The sequence below is a fragment of the Betta splendens genome, chromosome 1 (assembly GCF_900634795.4).
Source record: "Betta splendens chromosome 1, fBetSpl5.4, whole genome shotgun sequence".
In the NCBI taxonomy this organism is placed as follows: Eukaryota; Metazoa; Chordata; class Actinopteri; order Anabantiformes; family Osphronemidae; genus Betta; species Betta splendens.
The window spans coordinates 19,818,896-19,839,787 of NC_040881.3; the positions used below are offsets into that span (position 1 = coordinate 19,818,896).

The 20,892-nt window shown below is 40.2% G+C and overlaps 1 protein-coding gene across 9 annotated transcripts in view; it reads right to left on the reverse strand.

The window, feature by feature from the left end:
• The window catches only part of tenm3 (teneurin transmembrane protein 3), a 132,856-nt gene that overhangs the window by 12,040 nt on the left and 99,924 nt on the right, over window positions 1-20,892 (reverse strand). For 7 of the 9 annotated variants that reach the window (XM_055511956.1, XM_055511953.1, XM_055511951.1 and 4 more), the window contains 20 exons: window positions 20,309-20,455; window positions 18,075-18,205; window positions 17,858-17,946; window positions 12,829-12,948; window positions 12,439-12,571; window positions 12,064-12,192; window positions 11,712-11,843; window positions 11,462-11,597; window positions 10,264-10,407; window positions 8,332-8,403; window positions 7,832-8,009; window positions 7,435-7,455; window positions 3,958-4,082; window positions 3,763-3,870; window positions 2,202-2,356; window positions 1,771-1,872; window positions 1,439-1,612; window positions 991-1,050; window positions 465-627; window positions 154-292 (listed from right to left, as the gene is read on the reverse strand). In XM_055511956.1, the coding sequence (XP_055367931.1) occupies window positions 154-292; window positions 465-627; window positions 991-1,050; window positions 1,439-1,612; window positions 1,771-1,872; window positions 2,202-2,356; window positions 3,763-3,870; window positions 3,958-4,082; window positions 7,435-7,455; window positions 7,832-8,009; window positions 8,332-8,403; window positions 10,264-10,407; window positions 11,462-11,597; window positions 11,712-11,843; window positions 12,064-12,192; window positions 12,439-12,571; window positions 12,829-12,948; window positions 17,858-17,946; window positions 18,075-18,205; window positions 20,309-20,455 (2,458 nt within the window). The remainder of the gene's footprint in view (window positions 1-153; window positions 293-464; window positions 628-990; window positions 1,051-1,438; window positions 1,613-1,770; window positions 1,873-2,201; window positions 2,357-3,762; window positions 3,871-3,957; window positions 4,083-7,434; window positions 7,456-7,831; window positions 8,010-8,331; window positions 8,404-10,263; window positions 10,408-11,461; window positions 11,598-11,711; window positions 11,844-12,063; window positions 12,193-12,438; window positions 12,572-12,828; window positions 12,949-17,857; window positions 17,947-18,074; window positions 18,206-20,308; window positions 20,456-20,892) is intronic. The other 2 variants (XM_055511947.1, XM_055511943.1) reach the window with 1 other exon arrangement.

A 20,892-nucleotide genomic window follows, 5' to 3' on the forward strand; every position in this document is an offset into this window, starting at 1 on the left:
AACACAGGGTCACATAATTAGACAGACAAACCTCTCTCACACACACACACACACACACACACACACACACACACACACACACACACACACACACACACACACACACACACACACACACACACACACACACACAATGTCCATAACTAAACTTACCTGTAGCTGAAGTTGTACTTGTAGTCTCCAGTAACCAGAGACATAGTGAACTGGTGGGTCCCATTTCCATCAAACACATAGAGTTCCTGAGAAGCTGGAGATGCAACTTCATAGGCGCTGGGACCAAAAGCCAGAGAGCCTGAAAACACACACACACACACACACACACACACACACACACACACACACACACACACACACACACACACACACACACACACACACACACACACAGAGATTGTACCTACATCTTAAACACTGACTATTTAAAACCCAGGCGCAGGCAGAAAACAACAAGAATGCATGTATACCAGAAGGTGGTTTGTTGCATTGTATGGCTCGAATCCTGATGTTTCCCAAATCAGCCACATACAGTGTGCCATCTGGAGACACCACCAAAGAGGACGGACAGTTAAGACGGGCATCCTTAGCATAACCATCGCCTATCTGATAGCAGTCACAGTTGGCGTCATTCTGCAGAGCAAAGTAAACAGAAAACGGAAGTCAGCAAATAATTTTAAAATGGCATTATACAAATAATTTACGCGTACTGCTCAATCCTCACAAACCTCTAATAAATCATCATAATAAATCCTAGGGAGGCAGTAAAATAAATACAGCTTGGTGTAGTAATGAGACAGGTGTTAGTGATACACTACTTACTGTAACAGTAAGAAGCAAAAACAATGTTATAATGCTGAGTTTATATATATATATATATATGAATCTCATTTTCATGCTGTATTATAGTAACCCTAAAAATCATCAACACTACACTACAGTTGTGTGCGTTACTTTGACCATTGTCAGTAGGGGATCAGCATCATGGCATAGTACCTTGCAGTCACAGTCGGATGGCGCTCCTGCTAGGTGAGTAATTTCTCCATCAGTTGACACCTAGTAACAAGTCAAAATAAAATAATATACAATAAACATAAAGTACATTACTGATGACCACATACTGTACATTGATTGCCATAAGCCGGCTGGGGATACTACCTAATAATTATTTGTAATACAAAATACTATGCAGAAGTTTTCAAACAAACATTCATCATAATGTCAGACCAGCAAGCAGAGCAGTAAAAACGAAGACTCGAAAATCCAGTGTTAGAACAGAAACATCCAACATCGAGCGATAAATGCATGGCAACTAGAATCCTAAGTAACACATTTACAGACTTGGGGAGACAGTCACGTTCTACTCCTTGTAAATTAAGAGGCTTCAAGATTCAGGAGACAAAGTGCTTCAATAGGTCAAATGTGTCCTGAAGCAAGACTTTACCTGTCGAATTCGATGGATTTTTTTCTCATCAGTCTCTGCAATGTAGAGGACCCCGCTGTACGATAAGGCGATGGCTGTAGCTCCCTCTAGCATGGTCTGCACAGCTCTCTTCCCCATAGTGTACTCAATACCAGGGACCTGACAATGCATGGGGCGACCTGCCACAATACGGACCTGAACACACAAACATACATTACTGGCTTTGTGTATCTTTGTGTACATTTTTATCTAAAAGTTAAGTGGAGTCCAGCAATTTATTAAGAGAATAAGAGAGCAGCACATGTAAATCATGCAGATGCCAAAGTGAAAAAGACACTACAAAAAGTTCTTACCTGTCTATTTTCAGTGATCTGAAGTACAACGTTGTTGTCCAGGACATAGATGGAGTTATCCATTGGATTAATGGCAAGATCTGTGGGCCATTCTAAACGGACCTGGATATACAGAAGGGAGAATATATCTCTAAACTTTGCAACGTTCAGTATCAGCCCGAGTCTGACTTCATGTGCAGGAATTTTGCTCTTTTTTTGTTTGTAGTTTGACTAATTGACTCAACCTTTGTTTTTGATTTTGGTGCTACATAAATAAACTAATGTTATCAGTATCAAGATTAAAAAACGTATATGATTGCTTTAAAAGATCGAGGTACAAAAATCCTTTACAATGTTGAAAGAAGTGAATCTTTTTCGACATTGATTAGGTTTTTGTTAAAACCACCTGGCTGTTAGTATAAGTAGGGGTGGAGGAGCAGATGCAGCATTACCTGTCTGATGTGCATGCTGGTATCACATGTTAAAGGTCGTGCAGAGGTCAGGTCATTGCTGCCAAGGACTGTAGAGATGATTCCATTGCGATCCACTTTCCTGATCATGGTCCCGTCCACAAAGTAAATAAATCCATTTTTATTGACTGCAATACCTGTAAAAACAAAGAAAACAGAAACTTTGATGAATTAAAAATGTCATGGTAAAAAAAATTTATGGTTTTGGGCGGCACGGTGGTAAGTTAGGTAGCACTTAGAGCAAGAAGGTCCTGGGTTTGATTCCCGGGGCGGACTGGGTACCTTTCTCTGTGGAGTTTGCATGTTCTCCCCATGTTTGCGTAGGTTCTCTCTGGGTTCTCTGGCTTTCTCCCATGATCCAAAAACATGCCCTAGGTTCATTGGTCACTCTAGGTGTGAGTGTGCGTGTGAATGGTTGTCTGTCTGTGCATGTTACCCTGCGATGGACTGGCAACCTGTCTAGGGTGTACCTGCCTTTCGCCTGTAGATAGCTGGGATAGGCTCCAGTAAACCTGTGACCCCGCATAAGCGGTAGAAAATGGATGGATCGATGGATGAGTTTCGGTGTTTTAAAGCAAATTTGCAGATGCTTAAAGTATATTAAGACGTCTGGGTTGGCATCAGGGAGAACATACTGTAGTTGAGACTACTCAGGACCATTATTTTATGGTGGCAATACTTCCAATGTGTTATCAATCTCTGTTGCCTTTAGCAATGGGGAATAAATTTGTTCTGTCATGAATGACATCCTAGAGGAACATTCTAAAGGTATCTACTGCTCCCTGACTGGAGAGTGGTAGAAAGAGGAGCGGTAGAACTCAAAGTGTATTGACGCATGGAAGATTGTGTCCAGTTGATATAGTATTAGAGGTGAAAAGTTCTCTACAAGGCTGAAATTTAAAACGGGAGGTGAGTATACAACTTCTCTCTCTGTATTTCATTAGCGTATAGACTTGTTTTATAACATATTTCATATTTCAAGTAATAGCAATGATGCATATTTACTACTTCATGTTCCTGTGAATGATATAATCAAACATGAGAACTGTGTTCCTTAAATGCCAACATACAGTATAAAAAACTATGAGGGCAGAACATATTCCAGATCACTTAAGAGTCTACATAAATGTCCGTACTATATTCTTTAGTCTATCTACCACATCTTAGGGCCCATACACCTCCTATAGGGAGGTGAAAGAAATTCCCTTATTAGTCCCACAGTGGGGAAACTGGTTCTCTGCATGTTGACCCAACTCCTGGGGGAGCAGTGAGCAGCGACCCTAACTCGGGGAACTAATGCAAAGTATCTTACTCAAGGACAGAAGCAGGGCTCGAACCCGGGACCTTTCGCTCTACCAACTGAGCTACCAGGTCACATAACTCAAATATAGAAGAAAGTGCATTCTTAGACAGAGTGTTAAATACACAGGTTAAACTTTGTTTACCTCTAAGTGCATCTACATTTCCTTATAAATACTCTATATTGACTATGACAACAGGCTCAGTAGTAACATACAGTACTGTGGATTGTGTGTGTTTAAACCTTTAGGGCCCAGTAGCTGTGCGTCGGTAGCTTTCCTTCCATCTCCACACCGTGCTTCATCAAACGGAGGACACTGCTCACCGGTACCTGCCACTACTTCTCCGTTACCTACGCACATACACAAGTATACATTTAAGGCAAAGGTTCCAGTATTTATGTAAATCACAGTTCATAATAAACTGAGACGATACTTACTGATGAGGTCACGGGCGCCACTGAGGACCTTGGGTCTATAGATCCTTCGCGAGTTAGTATCTGACACATAGAGCTGTCCAGTCACTGGGTCGGTGGCTAGGTAGTAACGGTGAGCAGGGTTGTTGCTGTGGAGAACAGTAGAGGACAGGAGGGGAGCAGGGAAACAAACAAGAGGCCACTGGTTAATCAATGCCATCACCACTTTACTACATGCTCCAACGATTGTACTGAAATATTAAAAGCCATATAAACTCCCATTTATGGCAGCAATGATTTATTTTTGTCATTCCTGATGAGGAACATTGTTTTACAGTATGTTGTATTTATGTAACTGCATCTTTCAATCACCATGCTCCTTAACACACACAATGCTTCCACCAATGCCATGTAACATCACACACACCAACAAGAAGAATCCATGGTTTCTGAATAGGTAGTTCTGAAAAAAGGTATGAAGACATAAAGACTATGAAATAAAATATGTTTAATTAAGTCATCTCAACAACTGTACTGCACTCTCCTGTCATGCAGTGTGAGACTGTCTATGACCCCCTCAGAAAAAGTCCCAGTCTGTGGTGCTGAAAAAGTCCTTAAGCTGTTCACTGATTCTTTATCCAGAACCTCTCTACCCTGAACTGTGGTGACTGGGTTTTTAGCACCAGAGTGTAAACAGTATGTGTTCTTTACATGAGCATATACTGTAGTAAGGAGTTTAATTTTCCCTTACGAGCACCCCACTTCTTCTTACCACACTGAACCAGAGGGAGTGTAATAATTTTCCCTTACGAGCACCCCACTTCTTCTTACCACACTGAACCAGAGGGAGTGTCCGGGTTCAGTCACAACTCAGTGAAAATAAAATAAAATGAAATATAAAATAAAACATAAATAAAACATAAAATTAAACATAATCTAATCAAATATGTTAAAAAGACACGACAGTAGGTTTAAAACCAATGTTTAAACAAAAACACAAAAAACACTTAAAAAAACACTAATTTGTTCTTTCAATGCCACACAAGGGGAACAGCAACATGATGCGCTATTGCAGTTGTGATATACAGTCAGGTTCATAAATATTGGGACAGCGACACAATTCCAACATTTTTGGCTCTATACAGTACACCACCACAATGGATTTGAAATGAAACAAACAAGATGTGCTTCAACTGCAGACTGTCAGCTTTAATTTCATGGTATTTACATTCAAATCAGGTGAACGGTGTAGGAATTACAACAGTTTGCATATGTTCCTCGCACACCAAAAGTAATGGGACAGAATAAAAATCATAAATCAAACTTTAATATTTTTAATATTTGGTTGCAAATCCTTTGCAGTCAATTACAGCTGGAAGTCTGGAACGCATAGACGTCGCCAGACGCTGGGTTTCATCCCTGGTGACGCTCTGCCAGGCATCCACTGCAACAGTCTTCAGCTCCTGCTTGTTCTCGGTGCATTTTCCCCTCAGTTTTGTTTTCAACAAGTGACACGCATGCTCAATCGGATTCAGGTCAGGTGATTGACTTGGCCATTGCATAACATTCTGCTTCTTTCCCTTAAGAAACTCTTTGGTTGCTGTTGCAGTATGCTTTGGGTCATTGTCCATCTGCATTGTGAAGCACCATCCAATGAGTGCTGAAGCATTCGGCTGAATATGAGCAGATAATATTGCCCGAAACACTACAGAATAACTGAATAACAGAATAACACAACAGAATTCATCCTGCTGCTTTTGTCACCAGTCACATCATCAATAAATACAAGAGAACCATTAGCAGCCATACATGCCCACGCTATGATACTACCACCACCGTGCTTCACTGATGAGGTGGTATGCTTAGGATCATGAGCAGTTCGTACTCTTATCTTCCCATCACTCTGGTACAAGTTGATCTTGGTCTCATATGTCCATAGGATGTTGTTTCAGAACTGCAAAGACGTCTTTGGCAAACTCTAATCTGGCCTTCCTGTTTTTGAGGCTCAGTTTACATCTTGTGGTGAACCCTCTGTATTAACTCTGTTAAAGTCTTATCTTAAATTGTTGACTTTGACATACACCTACCTCCTGGAGAGTATTTTTGATCTGACCAATTGTTGTGAAGGGTGTTTTCTTCACCAGGGACAGAACTCTTTGGTCATCCACCACAGTTGTTCTGCGTGGTCTTCCAGGTCGTTTTGCGTTGCTGAGCTCACCAGTGCGTTCCTTCTTTTAAAGAATGGTCCAAACAGTCGTTTTGGACACGCCTAATATTTTTGCTATCTCTATGACGGTTTTCTTTTGTTCTTTTAGCCTAAAGATGGCTTGCTTCACTGATGTAGACATCACTGATGTAGCGTGACAACTCTTTGGATCTCATCTCGAGAGTTGACAACAACAGATTCCAAATGCATACAGCACACTTCAGATGAACTCTGTACCTTTTATCTGCTCATTGTAATTGGAATAATGAAGGAATAACACACACCTGGCCATGAAACAGCTGAGAAACCAATTGTCCCATAGCTCCTGGTCCAACTGGGAGGCACATGCAAACTGTTGTAATTCCTAAACTGTTCACCAGATTTGGATGTAAATAAAAAGCGGACAGTCTGCAGTAAAAGCACATCTTGTAGGTTTAATTTCAAACCCATTGTAGTGGTGTATAAAGCCAAAAATGATGGAATTGTGTCACTGTCCCAATATTTATTGACCTGACTGTACAGTAACTGTATGATGTGAACGTACGATTACTACAAAACAGGCCCTCAGCGCTGGAGCCTAACTGCAAAGTGTAACAATCTTGTAATGTCTTTCGTCAGGCTAGTTGTATTAGTTTACTTAACAGGTTTAGTGGCTGTACAGAGACTAAAAGAGGGCCCAAGAATGAGTCATGTAAAAAACCCAGCTATAATCCAGTGACCCACAACCCTAGGGTATGGTTATGGCACGCTGTAAATAAAAAAACACAGCTGCTCCTTAAACTAAGCTACTGCATCTGTCAGGGTATTTATATCTCCTGCTGCTGCTGTTGCATCAGAGTTAACATTAAATTGATCTGCAAGATCAACCCCTGAACTACATGTCCTCTGTTTAGAGGCTGGACAGGACAAATACTTTTTTCATCTTGACCCAGAATGTCTCAAAAAAGGCTACTGAGCAGCTGTGGTGTTTAACTGGGCTGGCTAGGCAACTAAAGTTAGATTCCTAGTTAATGCTAACTTTCAACTTATACAGTATAATAAACAGGCTTCATATGAGAAGTGGAATTGGATTATTGCATGATGTATTTGTCCTAATCAAAAATTCACATCATTGTATGAGATGTACCTTTGGCCCAAGGGTGTCAGTTTTCGGAGGTCTGAAGGCTGCCATTGACCGACATGCATTGATTGAAATTGAGGGAAGGCACGATGGATATGAGGTGGATATGGAGTCTTGAGCAAAAATTTAAGTGGAATTAAAACATCAAAGGTTGAAAATGATTACTCACTCTTACCTATGTCTGAAATCTTTGTTTCTTTAATATAGTACAAGGGAAAGAAAGCAGAGAATAAAAAGAGTTAGTAGACAGAACAGTACCCATTAGTAGTGTTATCTGTGTTAAATGAAAATCAGTGGGAAAAAAGAAAATTGCTATTAAGTAAAGATTTTAAAATATTAAATATTTTATTAATTTGAGTAAGATCTTTGTTTGTACTGTACTTCTTCAATCCAATACTACTGAATTCAGAGGTAAGTACAGGAAGAAAGGATGAAATATTTTGGTCTCAATCTCTATTAAAAGCCATCAGCATACACTACAGTATAGTGCAATGATTACAACTAGAATGAGAAATGCTGATGCTTTTATTACGCTTCTTCTCTGTTGGGCATCGATAACCAACAGGACTTACCTCAGTTCCATGACACTCGTCACATTCCCAGAGGGAAAAATCCTCCGGATGTAGTTGAAATCGCCAACAAATATGCTGCCATCAGCTCCACAAGCCAGAGCCAGGGGGGCTAGCAGTTTATTACCCTCTGCCTGTCCATTGCAGCTGGGGCAAGAGATGCTGCGACGGCGCCCGTTTCCTAGGAAAGGATTTCGAGGGTGTTGCTGTTGGGGTTTCTAAATCAGGCTGACAAGAGCTCACTTCATAGGTAATGAGAGCAAGCTGCACTAAAACTACAGCATCAGATGAACCGAGAACACTGAGCACTGTCATTTACTAATTGTTCTTCTGTTCTTGGATATTTCTGACATAACAATATATATTATTCATTTCCTTCCTAATATATGCGCATAGGTTTCACATGTTAATCCTTACTTCACAATAAATTCAATTATTAACCATGATGCAATAAGCAGTTTATAAAGATTCACATCAGTCAGCGTCATTTTATGTGCTCTTACCCATGATGCTGCTAATGACAGGGGGCTGCTGAGAAATGAAAATGTTCTCCCCATTGCCCTTGTATAATATACCTGGGGAAGAGTGTGAGAGACATATACAGAGACGTAAGAGACTACATACATAATATGTCCAGGCTGAATCTACTTTGCATTAATGTCCACTTTCTGATTCAAGCAAGTGTTATAACATGCCACACTGTTTATGCATCATTTGTTCATATAGCACTGGTTTATGACGAAGACTTTATTTTGCCAATGGCACCCTCCCCCCCGACGGTCAAGTTAATTTAATTTTATCTTCGCAGAATAATACCAGAAGTTTTGGTTTTAATAAACTAAATAGACATGTTATTTATATGATTGCATCTAATTTCTGTCTCCACATTTACAATTGTCCTCCGTATCAGGCATGGCGGAGTTCCGCCCTGATGTGCTCACACACAGACACGTGCTTGCGCACCCACCAGCGGACAGAGACCGCGTGTCGAAGACAAGGCTGAACGCTAACAGGGTGGTGAAGATGACAACACTTGTTCTGCTGCAAGTAGCTGCCGGTGTGGCTTTCCTACCCCTAGTGAAAGGAGCCCACGTGCTGCATGTCCTGCCCCTGACAAGCAGCAAAACTCAAGCCACCACCGAATGACAAGTTTTGACCCAGTCAAAGGGCAATTGTTAACCTTTTTCTTGCTAACCTTCTTTTTAAGTTTTTTTTAAATAAATATGATAATTAGTGTTTAGTTTACAGTTTACAGTTATTAAGTTATTGTACAGTAATTGCTCAGATGTTATTTCAGGCCCCGGCCGTGGCATAGTCCTGTCGCCCAGGTCGTAGATTAAATCCCCTTAGGAAGGGCATCCGGCGTGAATCCAAATCTACAATGTGAACCCTGACGGGTTAAAGCCGGAAGGAGTTACCTAATTGTTCAGACATATACAAACAGACAGACAAATATTGTTATATTATATAAACACTATGATTCCATACCCCCCCCCTAGTATGTACATACAGTAGATGCTAAATACAGGCATGGGAGGGGTTAAGGAGGATCAGGAGGATTGTTCACAACAGCCTCCTGGACCCGTTCAGGACAGAGCTCTCCTTTTCTGAACAGACAGAGATTTCTACCACTTGAAACAACAGCTGAGCAGAACAAGCACAGATCGTCAGATCTCACTGTGTCGTCAGAAAGAACACTGGGCCAGACGCCATCATTCTTTCATAACCATATTGGTTAACCATATTGTAACTTTATATATGTATGTATATATAGTTTTTTTCTTTCTCCACATCTACATGTCAGATTTCAATATGGTCTGTTTTTATATGTGCAATTTCTAATCTTGTATTGAGCATCTGGGACAAAAGTAATTTCCCCTCGGAGATCAATAAAGTATTTCTATTCTATTCTATACTGTCTCAGGATGAAACAACAGGCTGAACAGGTACGGTCAGAAGTACCAGTTTAACCAAATGTGAAACATGTGGAACTAAACAGTGTGAACGGGTCTATTTCACGATGCATCACCCACTGAAGGCAGACACATTCATATATTAATGTGCATGTTTCCACCTTGAATAAAGTGACTGTACATATGTGTGTGTTTGTGGGGGGGGGGCATAATATGATTATAGATTTGATTCTGAAGTTCAGGAATTATTCGGGATGAAATCATAAATTGATAATTAAGATCAATTATTATCAAAAGACTAGGATGAGGCTCTCTGTTCTGTCACTCCTGTCTCAAGAAGTGATGATTTGAAATTATTATTTCTGGGAATTTCCACCACAATAAAAGAAAGAACGAAGAAGAATTAGATTACTCCAATGCTAAATGATCCATGTCACCTACAGAACCAGGTTTCTCAGAGTAAGCGTCACTCTAGTGCACTGTATGGTTTGACAGTGTTTGTTTTGTCATGGTGATACCTACCATTCTGCACATCCAAGATGTGATGTTTATCCAGCATCCAGCCTCCCATGTTGGAGGCATCTAGCTCATAGCCCTGTAGAATGGCCGTTCTTTTCTCCCAGAGAATGAGATCAAGGCAGGACTCGTATTCAAACCCCACAGACACTGTTAAACAGACACAGGACATAATAATTCAACATCTCTTGCTTATGCTTAGTTCAAAACCAAACCAAAGCATCTGGCTCTCAGTCAGATGGGTGTAATGGTTAATTAATAATAATAATTATGAGGCACTATAAATCTTTTTTCTATGGAAGTTTTTCAGACTGAAAATCCAATTTAACAATACATTTGGCAATTTAATATGCAATATCGTTGTTAGTGGCAATTCAATACTCAGTTTCATTAATTAAAAGTATAAATAAAAACTTAATAAATTGCATTTCGTATTGTCATGGTTTTTTATAGTCTTTTAGGTTGATTGGTCACTCTGAATTGGCCATAGGTGTGAGTGTAGGTGTGAATGGTTGTTTGTATATGTGCGGCCCTGTGATGGACTGGCGACCCTTCCAGGGTGCCCATAGCCAGCTAGGATAGGCTCCAGCCCCCCCTGCAATTGGCTATTCAATACACATTTTAAAAATGCAAATGGAAATGCATTATTAAAAAGTGTTGATTCAACACTCGATTGAATAAAGACTTAATCAATTGCATTTCATTTTCTCGTGGTTTGGTCTTTATTCAAATGCGACAGCAGACAGCCGGAATGAATTGCATGATCTGTAAAAACGCTCCAAGAGTCTCAAAGTTGTCTCAAATTGCATATTGTATTTTCATTTGCAAAATACGATGCAAGTTTAGGTTGTTAACATTAAGAAACAGATATGTACATTTATCCAACAGTCATTATTGTTGTATGCAACAAAGTGTATCCTGACACATTATATCATTAAAATAAAAAAAAAACATATGAATTTAGGAAGCCCATAGTGTGATGTGATGGACTGGTAACTGGTAACATAGTAATCCCTCCCATCCCTCTAGTTAGCATCTGTGAACAAGCCTGCTTACAGCTAAGCCTGACATTCAGTCACATAAAACCTTATATCAATTTGCATCTGATGATCAATGATGGTGACTTCCTTAGCAACATTATCTATATCTCTGCTTCTGCTGCAAAAAATCTGCTAAAAGCAGAGCTGCTGATGTGGAAACTCACCGACTGCCTCAGACAACCCATAGACACGCTGACCATAGGCATCAGTTTTATCCCAGATGAAAGTGTAGGACAGGTTGGGTTGAGCAGGGAACCACTTCTGGAAGAGGCGACCGACCACAGCCACCATCAGATGAACCTGCAGAGTCAGCATCATGTAAAGGCCACTGTTGGAACAGGCACTGGCACTGGTACGTTTACAGGGGCCCACTTCTCTCACTCTACCTCATGTATTGACCACATGATGTCTCACCTTCATCAGGTTGAACGGTATTGATGACTGTGTCATGGTGACTTTCAGAACAGGTTTGTATCCTGCAGTTCTAGAACTCAGGTAGACAAGTTTTAGATCACTGCCTGGTATCGATGTCTCTTCTTGTAAAACCTGATTAAGTAATACAGAAAACATATTTGAATGTTCACTGCTAGGATCCACTGTTTCGCATGAGTAAAGAGTTTCTGAAAAGGAACCCAAAATATTTTCCCTGTAAAACATTTTGAGTCTTGAGCAGTACCACAAACATAAGGAGTGCCTCTTTGCTCCAGCTTTTGCCTGGGACTATAACTACAGAGAAAAAGAAAAAATATCCTGTGGCATTTCTTACCTGTGTTTCAGGTATAATCGGTCCACCCTCCGTTGAACTTCTATAAAATGTAGATAGAGGAGAAGCAACAATGATAGGGCTAGGTCTGATGAAACCGCTCAGGTCACAGCTGGGAATGTCATTCTCCTCCTGAAATAGTCAGAGATGGTGCCAATAAGTCTCTTCATTCATTCAAAGACTGTGTACATTACTCAGCTAGTGAAAAAAGGTGTCACTTAAGAAACGTAAATATCATAAACAATAGGAGTGGTTCTGAAACATGTACATGAAATAGATAAAAATAACATTCAAAGATCTGTTATAGTTTAAAATTTGTTTAAGCCTCATAGCCTATGTCTATGACACCAGAAGACAAAAAGCAATGACACCACTCACCTTTTTCATGACCAGTGTGTCCATCACATAGAAGACGTTCCATGGCACCCACACGGTTCGGTACTGAGTGAGGAACGGTGCACGCTCAAAGCTCAGAGTCAGTGAAGCGCCACCATTGGCCAGGATATCAAACCTGCAACGCATCAATAATGAGACAAAAGCTGCTGTCAGCTGAAAAATCATGTGAATAATAGAACTGGGGGAAAAGTGAGGGATTAATAGTTTTTCTTAAATAATTTAGGGATCATTTAAATTTACTGTACATTATATTATTTTACTGTTTATTACTTTCTACAATGAAAAAAACTAGGTACATTGAGAATTGAGGGTGATGTACCAATAAAATCAAATAGTACATACAGCTGAAACAAACATTAAAAAAATACACACATGCCATCCTTGCGTGTTACAGTGTATCCATGCTCTGCGTAGTGGACAAACGTCACATTGACTCCAATCAGAGGCGTTCCATCAGCTGTCAGCACCTGACCCCGAATTACTGAAACCAAGCTGCAGAGAAAGGCAGACATGGAAATAACAGAGAAATGTTAATATTATTAGAGTATGTATTAAATAACATTTACAAAAGAAATTAGAGTGAACACACCCTGGTGCCTTTTGTCATCAGCCTTTCACCCTCTCAGTAAATGACAGCCATCCTCACAGTAGAAAGCTTAATTCTCCTATTCAAGCGGTCATCAGCCAAGGTGACACTCTGTATGTCTGTTGTTCTGTCTTTTACTTTCTGTCCATTTTCAATGGTCAGAAAGCGCAAACCAGGAGATCAAGACTCAGCTTAGTTGAGGAGGACGCAAGACTCTGCGAGAACAGTGCGAGAAGTTCAACAAGGCGGAGCGCAACCGGCAGTAAACAACAGCTCGATAAACTATCCGCCAATAAATATATAAATAGCTACAAAAAACAATCAACCATCTTACCAATCTGGATACCACCCAAGAACGAGTGTGTCCCGTAATGGGGAAAAAGATTTTGTCCGTCTGACTCACCTGGAGCTGGCTCGGTGGATAAAAACATAACGGATATCCTGGAGTCCATAGAGAAAAAAACTAGAAAGTTTCGATGTGCCTCTGGTGCTAGTGGAAGTTCTCCACAAAGAGTTCCACGCCCTCCGCGACTATCATTGATCTGCAGGCCGCGGCATGAGAGACAACCTAGTGTTCTCTGGGATTGCAGAACAGACTGACGAAAACGCGGAAACCACAATTAAAAACTTTTTGATGCAACAGATGACGCTTCCAGCTGATTGTGGACAGCGTCGCGTTTCATCGCGCTCATCGGCAGGAAGGAAGACGACCGGATGACCAGCGCCCACGACCCATCGTTGCCAAGTTTCATGAGTTTAAGCAGAAGGAACCGGTTAAGAGCCGAGGCAGACAGCTGAAGGTAACCGACTACAGTGTCAATGACCAGTTCCCCAAGGAGATCCTCGACCGCCGCCGCCGACTGTTCCCCGTCCTTAAAAGGTTCATGGCAGAAGGCTGCAGGGCTGTCATAATCGTCGACAAACTGTACGTCAACGAAGAGCTCTACCGGGACCGGGAAGAAATTGCATGGCTGTACTAGCGGGTGGTATGTAACAAAAATGGTTTGATACAGGAAAATAACAGGTAAATAAGTGTTATAACTTTACATCCAATATTCAAACTCGTTCTCATGCCGATGTTTCAGTTAAATGTTTATTGTCATTTTAATGTCACTCACTTCACAGTTTGCAAAGTGCTCATCCATCTCGTCACCTTCCTTCTACTTTAATGTTTCTTTCGTTCACTCTTTTTCCATCACCTACTTTCACTCCACACTGTATACATCCTTCTCTTCTCTATTCTTCTCCCACATAGTCAGCCAGCTATGTAGCCCTCCAGCAGCCACACACAAACATTTACTGCACAGAGGAAACACGTGCACATACATAGATAACACACAACTCAGAATACACAGGTACTAAGTTCAGTCACACACAAGACTAGTGATCCACAGCCGTCAGGTAAGATATGACACCACTAAAGATTGTCACTCGGAATGTACAGTACATGGAATCAATAGGAAGGAGAAACGATTTGAAATATTTACCCATTTGAAAACCCTACAAGCAGACATTGCTTTAGTACATGAAACTCATATTCCCAAAACTAGGTTACACTCTGGCATCACCACAGTTCCCACATGCTTACTTAGCCAGTTACAATTCTAAACAAAGACGGGTCGCCATCCTGATAAATAAAAAGATTTAAGACTTTATTCAAAATGATACTATTGTAGATCCAGAAGGAAGATATATAATCATTAATATCCTGATAGGAAACATTGAATATTGCATAGCTAGTGTGTATGGTCCTAATGTTGACGACCCCTCTTTCTTTCACAACTTCTTCGCATCACTGTCTGCTCCCTCTGGTTCCAAAGTTATAGTAGGAGGGGACTTTAATTTAGTCTTTAACCCAGAGTTGGACAGGCTAAACAAAGCTGTGAGCAACAGGAACTGGCAATCAGTAGAGACCTTAAAACAGTACATAGATGACTTTGGTCTCTGTGACACATGGCGTTCCTTTCATCCTACCCCGAAGGAATACACCTTCTTGTCTCCAGTTCACCACTTTCCTGTATACAGTAGATTACATTTTTGTAAAATGTCTCTGACGCCAATATTCACTTTATCACAATCAGTGATCATGCACCAGATTATGCACCAGTTTCCTTGATTAAGACAGTTACACCATCAACCAGGGTCAGTTATGTGAAGAGAGAGTGGGCAACCTTTATGGAAAACAATTATTAATTGTGATAATTATATTATCACACAAGAAAAAAAAGGGCGTTACATGAATTAGAACAAAAAATTAAATCTCTGGGATTAAATATGATGCCTCTCCAACCAATGATGTCCTAGAAGACCTAAGAAATCTAAAAAATGAATGACTGAAATTAAATAATATAATTGATTACAAAACTCAGTTTCAGATAAATCAGTTACGTGGGGAGAACTTTGACCACGCTAACAAATGTGTTAATTTTTTAGCCAGCCAATTAAAAAACGATAGGGAAGAAACAATCTATTCAATAATTATTAGAAAAGGCAACATCACACATGAGCCCCATGAAATAAAGAATAACTTAAAAACGTTTACCAAGAGTTATATACGTTCCAAAAAGATCCATACACCTTAGCCACAGACACGTTTCTGAATAAACTAGAACTGCCAAAGTTAAAGGAAGAACAAACCACAACTCTAGACTCATTGTTGTCTTTGGCAGAACTACATAAAGCTCTGCAGGAGATGCCCAATAAAAAAGCTCCAGGGCCAGATGAATTCCCAACTGATTTTTATAGGAGCTTCTACAAAATGATAGCTGAAGTTAAACATATGAATTCAGCCTTCATAAGCCTGCTACAAAAACCAGGAAAAATTGGTTATGTCACCACCCATAAACAGTCAACCATTGTCTCCTTAGATGCAGAAAAAGCTTTCGATAGAGTAAAATGGAAGTTTTATTTTAGCCACTCTACATAAATCTGGCATTGGGAACTCATTCATAGACTGGATCCAAATATTATACAGCTCAGCAAACACCACAGTCAGAACAAATAGTCAGATCTCACCAAGGTTTAATCTGCATAGAGGGATCAGACAGGGCTGTCCACTTTCTCCATCATTATTTGCAATATTTATTGAACCTCTAGCTGCAGCAATAAGACAGCATGAAGGGATTACTGAAATATGGGCAAAATCAGTAAATCATAAAATAAGCACTTTCAGAGAAAGTGCTTAAGAAAGAAAATCATCCTCATGAACTGGAAAACTAAAAGGAAAATAAGCTTTACTCAATAAACAAAACTACACTCTACAGTAACTGATTCCATTTTCAGGTAGGGAGCTCCACGGCGCAGCACCCGTGGAGCTCGGGTGCTGCGCCGTGTCTGGCGCGTTGGTGGGAGGGTGCCTGATGGTTGGGAGTGCCGGCCTGCGCGGGCAGTGGGACTGGTTAATTCTGGCTTGACCGCATGGGTCCCCTGCAGTTGAGGTGTAGTGGCTGCTAGGACCGGCAGTCTGGTGCCAGAGTAGGGCCATTTGGAGGGTTGGTGTGTGCCTGTCTCTGGGGAGCGGAGGCAGAGAGCTCCTACCATCACTCTGGCTTTCACAAGTGGCATTGTTTACGCACCAACTTCCAGCTTAAGGCACATCCCTACTTATTTATTTTGTGCCTATTGTTTGCTTAATTGTCTTGCTTGGTTCCAGCAGCTGGTTGCTGCCCCCCCCCCCCCCCCCCCGCACACACACGCACAAACTCAACCTGTCCACCAATACAGCAACATAACACATATTTAGGATGGACCAATTAAAACATTAAACAAACCATTAATCAAAACAGTATATGTATTTCTTATATACTCCTTCTGACCCAAAAAGAAAAAAAAGACAGTCTCTGATGGTCCTAGAACCTCTTCTGGACTATGTATGAATAGAACACCCATCCATCTGGGTACCAGCCTCCTCCATTTTTCTCCCAGGAGCTGGATGCCACAGTTCCTTCAGCTGAAACCTCGATTTATTGATGTCAGATCCTTCTGCAATCTGAATCTTGAAGATTTGGCTTTCCAACAAAGACACCCCACACCAACCAGTGAAAGCCGTAACCCTTTCCTACTCCACATTCATTCCCAGCAGTAGCAGTACAAGCTTCATGAGCATAAAGAGTGATAACAGGTGCTGTGAGAACAAATGAGACTGTGAGAATTCAGCAAGGCGGCAAGCAATTAGAAGTCCACTAGATTATCTGACAACATAAGCATAAAACACACTAATCTATAACAGTTTTGTAATATAGAATTTTGGATTTCAGCCAGCACCAGGTCGTCTCTCTCACCACCGAGAGAAGAGGCTCTGAAAAGAACTGTACAATCCCTGTTAGAGGATACGGCCCAGCTAGCAGCACATAATGACAAAAAAGCATGAAAAACAATCTTCTGCTTATGGAGATTATGGAGAAAGACAGTGGTGCTACAGATGAAAACGTCCTACAACGTCAGATGAAGCAGCTTGTAGATAAAAGTTGCTTTCCATCATACCAGCTCAAGCTGTCCGGACATTACTGATAACTTATTGATTATAAGAAACATTCTGCCTCCTACTAATTCCCCTGTGTGCCTGTAATAGAGCTCTAGTGCTGAAGAGCATGTCTCACTGGGCTCTGCCATTGCTTTTTTTATTTAATAAACTTTTTAAACTGAGTTTGGGTTCAGAGATTTTACTGGGTCCTGTCACACTGTGACACATTACACTGTAGCTCTCCCAGCAAAAGTTTTAATGATTTCCAAGCAATTGACTAAATGGAAATTACAGCAGTGGCACAATTACTGAATGGAGTTATTAAAAATGTAATGTTCATGAGACACAATTACCTTTTATTGAAAGGACTATCTCCGGTGATAACATGAGTAGATTCAGCACCAACCAGGAAGTGAATACGCTGATTGAATGACCTAGAAGCCTGAGAAAATAAAAGAAAATGCATTTAGATTGACCTGCTTAGTTTTAGTTCTGTTCTCAATGTCAGTCTTCACCAGAAAAAGACAGCTATGATCCTAATTTCATGATATTTCTATCAGAGACACTTACCTGCTGAGGACCCAGTGAGGACTGGGAGTGGCTCAGAACCTCAACCGGGTCAGGTGATCCTTTGCAGTATAACTGGTTCTGGCATGATGGCTGCAAACAGCAGTCTGGATCCATACAGTCAGCCAAACCGTCTACAATACACACAAATAATTACACAAGTTCAGAATATTTAACAATTAGCATAAACATCAATGCAGCAATATTTATCAATTAAACTTAATCTTAAACATGAGTGGAAGCTTGAGGCAGAAAATTTTATTAATACAGGATTTATTCAACAAAAAATTAAAAAACGGCTAAGACAGAGCTAATATAATTACCTGAAACACAGCTGGACATGGAGCTATGGAACAATGACCTACTAAAAAGGTTGTATTACTGCACTGGGCTGATGCTGCTCAGTTTTATGTTCTGCAGTCAAACTGTAGGGGTGGGAAATGATGAAAAGCTGCAATGGAACCGAATCTGCTACTGAACAGACAGAATTCAAAGCGAGATCAGAAGGAGAGGGATAAGCAAAGCACAGGGAGCCAGAGAGGCAGAGCAGTGAGGAGCGAGGAAGCCAGGAGTTGATAAAGCGGAATGTTTCAATGTTTCTGTTGACGCTTATTTATTTAGTGCCATGCAAGTTGCTTCTTAGACGAATAATAATGGAACACACCAGGGCTATGGCTGGCATTCAGTGGATCTGCTGTCGATGGTGGCCTTAATGCTAAGTAAAAACACTTTGTTAAATATTATTTTACCTGCTTCCACACACACTCTTTAAAAGGACATTAATAGCATGATGAACTAAGGTATGAGGAAATCATCATACTATAGATTTGATAAAATAAATACATTACCTGATTTTTCTCTCTCTCTCTCGCTCGCTCGCTCTCTTTCTCTCTTTCCTGGCTGTTCATGTGCATGTTTCTAACATTTCTCAGTGGCGGAGTACATATTGTAAGTGTAAGACTCAACTTCCCATGAGGCTACTTCCAACCTCAGGCTAAGCAACATAAAATGTAAAGCCACTCTCATTGAGGCCAAGGGCTTTAATAGAGCTAACCCAAAAAAGGTGGTTTAGGAATTTACACAACACATCAACTCTCCCCCCCAAGAGGAGAGGGAGCTGCAGATCATTGCTACTCTCCTTTCAAGCCTGTCCCTTTGAGATGTTGCACCACATCACTGTTTTAATAAAGCCAAAATGCAAACAAAGGCTCAGAGAGGTTTGCTGTTAAATCAAAATAAGGGATTAAGCCAGAATTTTTAAAATACTGTATGCTGGTTGAACATATTCTTGACTTGACTGCAAAAAGCTGAATTTAGTTCAGTTCAGTTTTATTTATATAGCACCAAACCACAACAAATGCCATCTCAAGAAATATTTTAAGAGTTTACCCTGCTGAACTCCAAAGCGAATTGTTGTGCTCACAGTTTATGGAAGATTTGTCATTAGCAAAAACAATTGGAAACTGTTCAGATAAAAAAATGTAAACCATTCCAGCACTGTTTTTTTTTTATTCCAATGCTAGAAACTAGACCTTTGCCTGAAGCTAAGAGAAGATCATTAATGTCTCTGACCAGAGCTATTTCTCTGCTCTATGATGGATCTAAATCTTGACTAGAAATCTTCACACTGGTGTTAACCCTATGCAGGTGGTCACATAGCTACCTTGAAATAATGTTTCCAAGAATTTTCTAAATAAAGGGCAGATTAGATAACTAGTATACCGAGGTTAAAAGCAGATTTAAATAAATAAATGTAACGTAATAATATAATATAATATAATATAATATAATATAATATAATATAATATAATATAATATAATATAATATAATATAATATAATATAATATAATATAATATAATATAATATAATATAATATTATATTATATAATATAATATAATATAATATAATAACAAGGAGGATATGAATGCAACTCCCTTCTTCCGCTCGTGTGCATTCAGTGAATGCTGTGCCATGACCTTCAAAGTAGCTCAGTAATTTAAAACTTAGCACCCCATTCACTGGGTCTCATGCAAAGTATATTATTACCAGGTATGATATACCATCTGTCACAAACAATGAGCTACACAAAATGAAAGAACTAGAACAACAACTAAATTGGTCGCTGCCCAGTAGAAAGTGAGAATAATTAGAAAACAGAGAAGTTGTAAACTAGACAGCTTCCAATCAGGCAGGGGAGTGTCAAATTCACATGCTGAACAGTTAAACACATGTACCTCCTTCATTGTCCTTTCCATCCGTGCAGACTGTTTCCATGGCTACGTGACACCCGGCTCCCCTCCACCCTGACTGGCAGATGCAGTGCCAGCCGCTGGTCTCCAGAGTGCATCGGCCGTTGTTGTTACAGAGTCCAGGACAACCCTCTGAGCACAGGAACAGACAAAGTTAGAGGAGGTAAAGGAATGCGAACACTGGCGTTGGGTCAGGGGGAACTGGCTTCAACCAATATCAATTTTTGAAGGCAGCTTTGTGCTAAAGCTCTGAAAGATGAGAAAAGACATTTAATTTTGAACCAACCATTTTCACATCATTTTCAATGTCATTTTCTCCTTCAACTTGGAAAGGCCTCTGAAATAGCACTCAAGCTACCATGAAAAATCTAGGACATGACTACTAAAAGCACCGAAATCCGAAGCAGGCCATGTAGGTATGCAGTCTATGTAATCATTAAAAAAGTATGAGCTCATTACTGCTGGAAAGAATTTCAGAGAAAATACATACTATAAGCTACTTTCCTCCTTTAGGTTAAAATTGTGTATGAAGGTTGTATTGATTGAACTAAAGTGCACATATCCAATTA